This window comes from Eleginops maclovinus, chromosome 2, assembly GCF_036324505.1.
Source record: "Eleginops maclovinus isolate JMC-PN-2008 ecotype Puerto Natales chromosome 2, JC_Emac_rtc_rv5, whole genome shotgun sequence".
NCBI classification, from domain to species: Eukaryota; Metazoa; Chordata; class Actinopteri; order Perciformes; family Eleginopidae; genus Eleginops; species Eleginops maclovinus.
The window spans coordinates 14,403,047-14,413,270 of NC_086350.1; the positions used below are offsets into that span (position 1 = coordinate 14,403,047).

General features: G+C 37.7%; 2 protein-coding genes across 2 annotated transcripts; one reads left to right on the forward strand and one right to left on the reverse strand.

The window, feature by feature from the left end:
• Positions 1-1,240: 1,240 nt before the first annotated feature.
• LOC134883176 (leptin-like) lies at positions 1,241-3,208 on the forward strand. The gene is made up of 3 exons (XM_063911401.1): positions 1,241-1,252; positions 1,792-1,991; positions 2,075-3,208. Exons 2-3 carry the CDS (start codon positions 1,842-1,844, stop codon positions 2,399-2,401), a joined length of 477 nt encoding a protein of 158 aa, XP_063767471.1. The 5' UTR covers positions 1,241-1,252; positions 1,792-1,841; the 3' UTR covers positions 2,402-3,208.
• On the reverse strand, positions 3,204-9,583 carry rbm28 (RNA binding motif protein 28). The gene is made up of 20 exons (XM_063911390.1): positions 9,212-9,583; positions 8,675-8,821; positions 8,475-8,581; positions 8,266-8,341; positions 8,067-8,159; positions 7,869-7,940; positions 7,598-7,697; positions 7,260-7,510; positions 7,092-7,158; positions 6,880-6,989; positions 6,711-6,784; positions 6,454-6,589; positions 6,194-6,258; positions 5,892-6,050; positions 5,533-5,682; positions 5,316-5,390; positions 5,081-5,210; positions 4,838-4,967; positions 4,435-4,549; positions 3,204-3,678 (listed from the first exon to the last, which is right to left on the reverse strand). Exons 1-20 carry the CDS (start codon positions 9,327-9,329, stop codon positions 3,538-3,540), a joined length of 2,316 nt encoding a protein of 771 aa, XP_063767460.1. The 5' UTR covers positions 9,330-9,583; the 3' UTR covers positions 3,204-3,537.
• Between the last annotated feature and the right edge of the window lie 641 nt (positions 9,584-10,224).

Here is a 10,224-nt window from a genome sequence, read left to right on the forward strand (position 1 = left end):
GTTTTCGTGCAGCAGATAATGGACGAATATCACTGATATTTCAGAATCCTTGGTAGTGTGCCTTAATACTGTGAGACAACTACTTTGTGCATATCGAAATGTATAATACAGTATAGCCTAATATAATATTATTTTAGTAATTAACATTCCCTTTTGGTAGTCTATTACATACAAAATATGTAATTTTGCTTAATACATTTGGAAACAATTTAATTGTGATTGTGCGATATTTTACTTTGCAAAATTGAGCTATTATTGGTGTTGTAAACACATAAACATGTTCTGTTGCCTCTATATTAATAAAAAATCCACAGTGTGCATAGATTATATGTGTGTAGAGAAATGACGCAGGTACTTAACTAGTAGTTTGAAGTCACAAAATGATCAGTATATAAGTACTATTTCAACTTTCTCTGATATTTGTTACCAAGTGAAACAAATAGAGTGCACTCTGTGTGCAGGGAAAACAGGATTAAAATAACTGTTTAAAACATTAACAATAAAAGAAATGATAAGGATATGAAAGATACATTTTTAACATTTAGATAAAATATATAACAATTCATTAATTAGGCCAGAAAATCTCAGTTTATGAGATACATGTTTTGTGATATTTAAATATGAATAAACATGAGATCACTTAGGAGAGAAAGCATGTCAATACCTATTATATCACCTGTTTTGTATTTACTGTTCTAGTTATTTATTCACTGCCACTGTACTTGGATGTGTATCATGCAGCATTAGGACATTTTAAGACCAGTGAAGATAATTCAGTAAAACATATGTTGCATTTTGATCAGTCAGTCTGCAAGGTTTGTCTGCAGTCAAAGAATTACAGAACATATATAATTATAGTGTATTGTTAAATGTTATTACAAGTCATCATATATTTAATTATAACTAGAAAAGTAGTCATTGTAAACTATGGGATATCAGTACAGTATAAGGTTTACTCAGGAACATAGGCACAGTGACTTTTGCACCTGATAAGTTTGATAAATTGGTTTATGTAAATGTTTACCCAGTGACTCAAATTTGTTAAAGCATAGTCTGCCAAAAAGTGAACTTCCTACTTGTGTCCCGTATCATGCAGTACCAGGGGGAGGCAGGGGTTTGACATGCAGAGAGATGTAAGTGAGGGGAAACCAGGGGTTTGACGAGAGGTGAGTAAGAGATGAGTCAACATCCCCCCACTATAAGATGTCCTGATGGAGCCTTACAGTGGTAAACGCTTAGACAGCCAGCAGAGGTAAGGTCAATACTCCTTTCCATCTCCTTCTCCATCTCCTTCCCCTCTCCTTTACTCCTGATTCAACTCTGCCATCTTTGTTTCGCTGTCTGTAATCACAGTCACACTTGATCATTCACCAGTTAATTTTTGTAACATTTTACAGCTTTGTAAGTATGTTTATGGCTGGATTTATTTGTAAAAGGTTCAGTTGAGGTATTGTTTATAGAAAAAAGTAATTATATTTGCATTAATTCTTGTGTGAGGTTTCTTCTTCACACAGCATGTAGTAGATGTTTAAAAAGTAGGAGATAGAGAATTATAATGCTTGCCAAAGTCAGTGATTGTGCCTGTTGTGTATTTTTTTTTTAATACTAAGAGGTATTCATGCTATTATCTTACATGTTGAGTAAATTACTCGGAGGTAAAGGTGTTTGATGATACAAGTTTGATGATAAAAGGGTGCCTGCTGTCTTAGTGAGACAACACAACAGTGACAGCAAGTGATGGAGAGATACACATTATTAGGAAAAATAACCTGTATCATCTTCTTCACCTAGGAACACCAGTGCTATTCCACTTTTGGTACATCCAGAAAAAATCTACAAATATGGACAACACTTTGGCCCTCCTGTTTTCTCTGCTGTTCATCTTTAGTGTGGGTACAGCTGCTCCTCTGCCAATGGACGTAGTAAATATGAAATCGAGAGTGAAAGTGATTTCTGAAACGTTGCTTAGCAGGCTGAAAAAAGGCTTCCAGGTAACATCTGTTTGCAATGACAACAAATCAAGCAAAGTCGGATGTGTTATTTTGACTGAATCGTGTTTTGCCTTTTGCTGCAGGATCCACCTGGTCTGACTCCTGCTGATGATCTGGATGGACTTTCCTCCACAGTGTACGTCTTGGAGGGTTATAGAAGCCTGATAAATGACTCCGTCAATGGGGCAAAACAGGTCAGGACTGACATCTCTTCACTGACAGGCCACCTCAGACTGTGGATGGAGGAGCAATGCAGTGAGCAGCAGCACAAAGGTGTAGAGTCACAGACGCTGAAACTGCTGCAGAGTCGACAGGGGTTCACCCTCAGTGTGAGCCTCGAGGCTGTCATGAGAGTGAAGGAGTTCCTCAATCTGCTGCTAAAACGACTGGATAATCTTGAATCTTGCTGAAAGATAAAAAAACACGGGCCAAATATATGTAAGTCGCCGGCCGCATTTTTGGGAAAAAATTGCCCACATCTGGCAAAGTTGAACTTTTGCAATGTGTTTTAAAGGAAATGTATTCTTGCACTTGTGTTTTTTAAAACATATGTATTTATTTATATACTTAAAATATGTTGTTTTGTATTCAAACTAGGATTTCTTATTTATCCACACATTTCAATGCAAACCGATCAATGCTTAGAAAAGATAAATACTTGCTGTGTTATGACACCACTGTTGTATCAACAAAGCGCTCTGTGAAAACGGTGGACCTTTGCAATAATTCATTCATGAAGCTGAATCAGGCTGGCTGTAGCAGAGGTAGTGTCACAAAGGTCAGTGATGTCATCCCTAAAATTGTTGTTTGTTTGAGAACTAAAAGCACAGGATGGGCAAAGGGCAACTTTCATTGAAATGCAATGTCATATAATATTATAGACTTGTTATTTAAATCTATAGAGGATGATTTTTGTCCAGACATTTTGTATTAAAACTGAATAAATATTTACAGAAAGTCGTTTTGGGGATATGCATGTTTGTCAGCGTGGTGCAATCAGAATGAATGTAACAAGGAATGTAGGCCAAGTAAATACACAAAGTGGTTTGTGGGTGTTTGGTCTCTACCTACTCTTGTATTCCAAGTATTCCAAGGAGGAGTTAGTATTAACAACAGGGACTGTTATTTTAAACAAACATGACTTGTATTTAAATGACTTGTGAATGTGACAAATAGGGATTTCATATAAAAAATAAAAGATGATAATAAAACACCAATTCAAGGATTTTTAATATTTTTTTCATAAAAAGCCAAGTATATGAAAATTAACCATTTGTAGATTACCAGTTGGTTTTCGAAGAACAGTCTGGTTTACAGAAATGCAGGAATAGACTGAATGAAGTTAAGTTATACAAAGATTTCACAGACTGGCATCATAAACTGTGAAATTTCACACAAAACTAAATTATGATAACCATTGTACTTATTTTAAAACATCAGTATGTTGAATGTAGAGGACCTCTCTTGTGTTAGCCTTAAACACTTAAGATTCAAAGACATTCTCCCTCTCACACACTCATTCAGACACAGACATACAGACACTGCATTAGCTATTAAACCACTTGTTTCTTCTGACGTTGGTGTTCCCGTCTCCGCTACCCATCAGTTTCTTCTTGTACTGCTCCACCAGGCTGTCAAAACGGTCCCCGTCCCTTCTCTTAAATTGCTTCTTTCCCATATTAGCCTTCTGAAAAAACACAAAATGACAGTAATTAAGAGACTACACAACAACAACAAAAATCAGTTAAATTATATTCAAAGACTAAATTACATTGAATTTTAGTTGGCGCTTTTATCCAAAGCAACTTACAAATGTGCAATAAACCAAAATGATTCAAACTAAAGACAATAAGAAAGGTGCTGACCAATTTACGTCAAACAAGCAATATCATTGCAAGTGCTGGTGCATAAGTAAAACTCTTAAGTTATTTGCCAAGGTATAAGCAAAACAGGAGGGTTCCAGTTTGCGATGGAAGATATGTAGACCCTCTGCTGTCCCGATATCGGGGGAGCTCGTTCCACACCATTAGGGAAAGTTTAATATTCTGCAGACAATTTGTTTTGTTAATTTTGACGGCAAAAAAACATGCCAAGCAATAAAATAATGAGTGTAGCTCGGCGGTCATAGACTGTCTTGGACATCAATGTCACACTCGGTTTGCTCCACCAAACAACTTCAGGTTTATTACACAATGTTTTGTTCCCTTTATAAGGGGGGTTAAAATACTAAAGAAGAGGTAAGTCGATGTTTAACCATTAATTGATTCCATTTAGTTTGGTCCTCGGTGTAAGAGCTTTTAAGAGGTTTAAATTAGAAGTGAACCAGCTACTGTTTCAGCATTTTGTGATGAAAGAGCACCTCAGTAGCAATTCTTTAAGTTAACATGTTTGTGATCCTGACCCGAGATTACAAACAGGAATATAACATTTATTATGTACAAACCTGGTTTCTGGGCTGTGTGGGCTTTTCGATCTGTTGTCTTTGACGATCTTTCCTGTTGGATCCGGGACGTGCTTTCTTGGGTGGTGGGGCCTGCGGCTTTCCTTTGTCACGCATCCTGCAAAGACAGCACAGTTCACAAACTGCAACCTTAGCATGAGGGTCACTGCTGAGTCATATTCACTCTCGACATTCCTCTACCCTTTTTAAAGGGTCGTTTGTTCTGGATCCTGAGAATACAAATAATGACTTTGTGGAAGCTACTGGGGATCCAATAAATGGCAAAATGGCCAAGAACAAGATATTTTTTACACCCTGGTATTGCTCTGTTCTAGATTTTTTATGCATATCCTGAAAACACAGTGCATTGTAAACAAGCGACCAGTAAAGGTAGTGAGAACTGTACCTGATCTTAGGCCCCCGATGGGATGGGAAGGCTAGAACCTTTTTTCGTTTCTTCCCATTTTGCAAATCCATATGTTCGACCTCCGGTTTGGTCTGGAAGCCCGAAAACTTTATGGCCTTTTCAAGAGGAGCTGATAAACAAAAAAGTGGAAGAGATAAAATCAAAAGTTTAGTTGAGTTTAATTGAGTGTTCAAAAGTCCTCTAAGTTAAAGGATAATAAATACAGAAATGAAATCAAGTTACATTTCTCGTCTCCCGTCTGTCCTGATGAGGACGCTGCTTTATTTCCGACATTACTGGCTCCTTTTCCATCTGCCGATGTCTGGGACTGAGGTTTCCCTCCTCCTTTTTGCAGCCGATTTTGTAAGAATTCCTGCAAAGTCATCGACTTGGGGTTATTTTGATATTCATAAAAATGAAATTGAACATTGATTCTTAGTTGTAACCATGACATGAAATTAATTAAAAACAAACGCACCTTGTTCCTTTGTTGACGTATTTCTTTTATTTTAAGTTTCCTTGTATCCTCCAGGGAGAACTCAACGATAGGTCTCTGCAGGATGACATCAAATTATAATCCGGTGTGCCAAATAAAATAATCACCACAGAGCTAAATAAATACAGTGGCGACAAAGCAAAAATGTAGCTCATAATAAAACCGATATTAGATATCAGCAAAGTCCTCAAAAACTCACCTTGTGTGAGCCGAAGAGGTCCGGGTTGTTGTTGAGGTAACGAATTGTGCTGAGAGCATGCTCATGCTCTTGAAACTGGACGAAGCCATAGCCTAACGATTGTCCCATCGCCTGACCTTTCTGTGGCTTCTTGTCATACATCACCCGACACTGAATGAGAAACAGAGGTAGACAGAGACAGCATGAACAAGAATGACAACACCACTCCCTAGTGGACACACAGCAGTAGTGTTTTAGACTATATGATGAACAACATTCATAAACACTACTTGCACAAAATGATGTCCAGGAAGGTTTTTAAAAGGCTGCAAACTAATGAAAACTGCTACAAAAATAATACTACCAGTAGCGTTTCTCACCTCTGTGATGCGTACTCCCTTGCTTCCTTTTACTGCTTGGAGGCAGAGAGCTTTGAGTTTTTTGTCGTCCACTGACTTGGGTAGGTTATGGACACACAGACGATTCTTTGAAACAAAGACATTTACGCTGCGAAGCTTGGTCTTCTTTATTTCTTCAAACTACGGAAAATAAACAACAGCAGAAATATCCTTCAATATAAAAGCAATCTGAGACATGATGAAGGGAAAATAAACTATTGTGCATAAGATAAATCATTCAGAAAGTAAAATGGTGTTAAATGGTTTATGGAAGATGAACTCACTCTGGTTCTTTTGGCCATGTCTGCTTCAGGGACACCCTCTGCAGCCTTGGTTCCAGCACGGATCACTGGGTATGGAATCAAACGAGAACATCAGAAAGTATAGGAACAGATTTAAAGGCAATTTCAAAAAGATGTGTGCCTATTTTTATACCTCACTAGGGACCATGCAGGGCTTTCTAAAATGGTGTTTATCTCACTAATAGAGGGAGACAACTGATAATGTGCAAAGGAAAAAAAAAAGCATGAAAGAGTGTACTCACATCCCTCTCTTGCCAGGTAGAGGTTTCTGGTGCCTGTTTCTACTTTCACTTTGTCCACTTTCAGCTTGGAAGCATCCTCTCTGGTCACCGCTGCAACAATCATCAGCTTTCTGCCATCCAAACGGATACCAGCGCTCTGCAAAAGGTAACCCAATGTTACAACAAGGCAGCAATTGCAACTCGCACAGAACTGGACAACAAATGTCTCCACAACATAAAAAAGGGAATAATTTAGTTAATAAATCAGAATGTATTACCTGAGCCTCCTCCTGTGCAGCAGCTATGCATTTGTCTGCAGCCTCTTTATTCTTAAACTGAGCAAATGCACAACCTGGAAGAAAAAGCAAAAGCAAAATAAGTCCATCAACCAGTTTTTTGCAAACAATAATGTTTTTATTTTATTTAATCGAAGCACTGGAAACTGACCTTTTGAATGTCCAGTGTCTGGGTGGAGAACAACCTTTATGTAATTAAGCTCTCCATACTTTAAAAGTACTTCCTCCAGACCCTCTTCCTCTGTGTCAAACGACAGATTCCTAACACAGCCAGAAGGAAGATAAACAAAGATGGCAGTAAATAATAAGCGAGGAAGAATTTGCAGCTATTATGGAAGAATGTTTAAGAGAGAACGTGCAAACCTGATGAATATTGTTCTGCCCTCTTTTACATCTGAAGGGAGAAGTTTCTTGGATTTTTTCTTTTTGGCTAGAGATAAAAGTACTAATGTCAAAACATCATTTTCATTGACATGTTTATTAACATTACATGAAAAAATATGGGATATAAGATAAGCAGATAATTGATACCTGATTCTTCCTCTTTATCATCATCATCATCCTCATCGTCCTCACTCTCATCTTGATCATCATCTGAATCAAGGCTACTCTTATCCTCATCATCATCCTCCTGGGACACATCATCATCTTCTTTCTCATCGTCCTTGTCGTCCTCGTCCTCCTCATCGTCCTCGTCGTCCTCCTCCTCCTCACTGTCTTGTTCCTCGCTATCATCTTCCTCTCCCGATTGGACATCCTCCACTTCAGGTTTGGTAGTGACTCTGAAAATGTTTAAAAGGAATAACCGGGTAAAGTAAACCAGTTTTAACCTGTTCACATTAACACAGCTTTACATGTGAGGTTCACACTTTTTCTTTGCAGGTGCTGCTTGTGGCTTTTCCTCTTCCTCGTCTTCACTGTCACTCTTTGAGTCTAACAGTTTTGCTGATGCCTCAGTATTTTTAGTTCCTATTAAGTAAAAAAAAAAAAACAGTGTTATGAATATGAATACACTTATTTTAATGTAGACATGTCTTCTAATGAATATAAGAAGAAACAAGGCGTTTTTCACTTTTTTCTGTGTTGTGCTAATTAAACTAGAGTGGTTTATCATTGCAGATTAGTGTTTTGAAATATTACCTGCAATTGAGGAAGACTGTGTGGCAATAAACTTGTCCTTCGGCACAGCCCAGTCAATTGCTACCTGCCGACCTGTGAATGAAACAATGACATTTAAAAACACAGTCACATGACAAGGACTAATTCATATTTTCCAAAATAATATGCCAAGAATGAAGAGTGTTTCTCCCACAACAGTAATTTGTCTTCCTCTCTTACCTTTTATTTCCTTCAGGTTCATAGCAGTTAGTGCTTTTGCTGCCTCAGACACATTTTTAAATTGGATAAATGCAAATCCTCGCATCTTTCCATCTGCAGAAAAACATCAAATAAGGAAACAATCAGCAAGTTTAAGGGGAGCACAATGATTTAACATATTGTTTGGATTATGTATTCATCAAATTAGAAATATTTTTACCTGGTTTGAGGGCAATTTTAGCCTCGCGGACTGTTCCAAACTTGGAAAATACTTCTTTGAGATCATCTTCCGAGCACTGCAACACAACAATTGTGACAGATCTAAGCAACTAGTGTCCTACCTTAACAACATGTATGTTACTGAAGTTCAGAAGATGGGTCAAATGGTGCTTGTCAGTTGCTCCATTCCACAACCATAGCATACAGTACCTTAAAACTCAGGTTCCTAATGATGAGTCTCGCTTTTAGGTGCGTTTTCCTTAAGCCTTTGGATTTCTCCTCGTTTTCTTTTGGAGCTGCAGCTGGCTCTTTAGGTGCTGGACGACAGACAGGAACAACTCATCAAGTAGCCTAAACAAGGCTTGAAAGCTTTCACAGTTGTTCGTATTTTGAGATGTCTTTTTACACACCTGTTTTCCTTTTGTCTTTTATTTTCTTCTTCGCCACCGATATAGAAAGCTTCTTTCCCTCGTAGTCTTTTACATCTTTTAAGGCTCGCTGTGCATCTTCCTCCATGGAAAATGTGACATAGCCAAATCCCCGACATTTTTCTGTGCCTGGTGTATAGTTAAAAGATAGGTTAAACTTAATAACATTTATCAGTATGTTTTAATAGAACTCTGACTATCTTGTTACGTTTCTTTATTTCTACAACCCCAAAAGTCAGTCCGTATAATCTATGGTAGATCAGATTTTTTTATATTTTGTGGAAATAAAACAGAACATTTCAAAATAACAACAAAGTGATATGTTGGGCCAATTACAGAGAACACCATTTGACAGTAGGATAGTACTTATATCAAGTGTGCAAGGAATAGCGTATTTAATAAATATAAATGTAAAAGGTACAGTATGAAACACATGATGGATGAACAACGTGTTTTGAAGGGAGATAGAGTTAATATTCAAGGATTCAGTACGCAAATAAATGACAGTACAAACATCACCTTTGTCTCTGACCACGAAGCACGATTTAACCGGACCAATTTCAGAGAATATTTCCTCCAGTCGTTCATTTGAAGCTGAAGCTGGCAGAGAACCAACGAATAAAGTCAGCGCTGGCATGGCTCTGCTGCCGAGCTAACGCTGGGGATTAGCAGGCTAACGTTAGCCTTTTTTGGCTCGGTAATAACACACAAATGTATCTCTTCTTTGTTAACAATCCCGTATCGGATGTTAATATCCAAACAGTCCACGTCACACGGATCTACGTGGTGAATAATGCTCCAAAAAATTCAAGCTTGAACAGCACTAATTTCCAGATCAAGTCGCATGTTTACATGTGTGGGCAGCCATCTTGGAAACTCAACGGAAATGATAATGAAATAGGCGCAGGCATTTACTTTAGAAAGCCCGCCGCCTATCGTCCCGGAGGTTTATGTATGTACACTGCTTTTTCAGTGGTTCTCAACCTTTAGGGGACAGTGCTATAAAGTAACTTAGTACATGGGTCATTCCAGAACTGGAGGACATTTCCTGTCCCACCTGTACAATTATAAATAATCCATGCCCAAAATGCTAAAACATGCACTTGTGTAAAATATACTTGTCCTTAGACAAAATGTGAAATCAGCTGTAGAAAAAGTGGTTTCAAAATATTATTTAAAATATCAAATAGCTGGAAAACACTCTCTAAAATGGCATTTTTCTCTTGTCCCTACTTTTTGGTGTCCAACTTGCATGTCTAATTTAACATTTAAAATAGGCTTTTTTCTAGCATTTGTTGCTATTTTTTTTTGTTTTGCAGTTTTGTCAATCATAAACCTATTTTAAATAACAGTCATTTTAAGCTGAAGGTATATCCCTAAATATGTGTGCAACCCTGTTACCCAAACCAATTAACCTTGGCAGGGGAAGTTAAAAAAAACTGCAGTTACATGACACAGAGGAAATAACATCATCAATCCATGTGCTACTGCCATGAGTAGGCCAAAGCTCAGTCCTCTCTTTTATTTTTCAT

Excerpts from the sequence above, each read along its gene's own strand:
- LOC134883176 (XM_063911401.1), top strand. The coding sequence starts at position 1,842 with ATGGACAACACTTTGGCCCTCCTGTTTTCTCTGCTGTTCATCTTTAGT. Across the intron at positions 1,992-2,074 it reads GGCTGAAAAAAGGCTTCCAG|GATCCACCTGGTCTGACTCC; the intron begins GTAACATCTGTT and ends CTTTTGCTGCAG.
- rbm28 (XM_063911390.1), bottom strand. The coding sequence starts at position 9,329 with ATGCCAGCGCTGACTTTATTCGTTGGTTCTCTGCCAGCTTCAGCTTCA. Across the intron at positions 6,259-6,453 it reads CTACCTGGCAAGAGAGGGAT|TGATCCGTGCTGGAACCAAG; the intron begins GTGAGTACACTC and ends TTCCATACCCAG. Across the intron at positions 5,211-5,315 it reads TACGTCAACAAAGGAACAAG|GAATTCTTACAAAATCGGCT; the intron begins GTGCGTTTGTTT and ends ATGACTTTGCAG.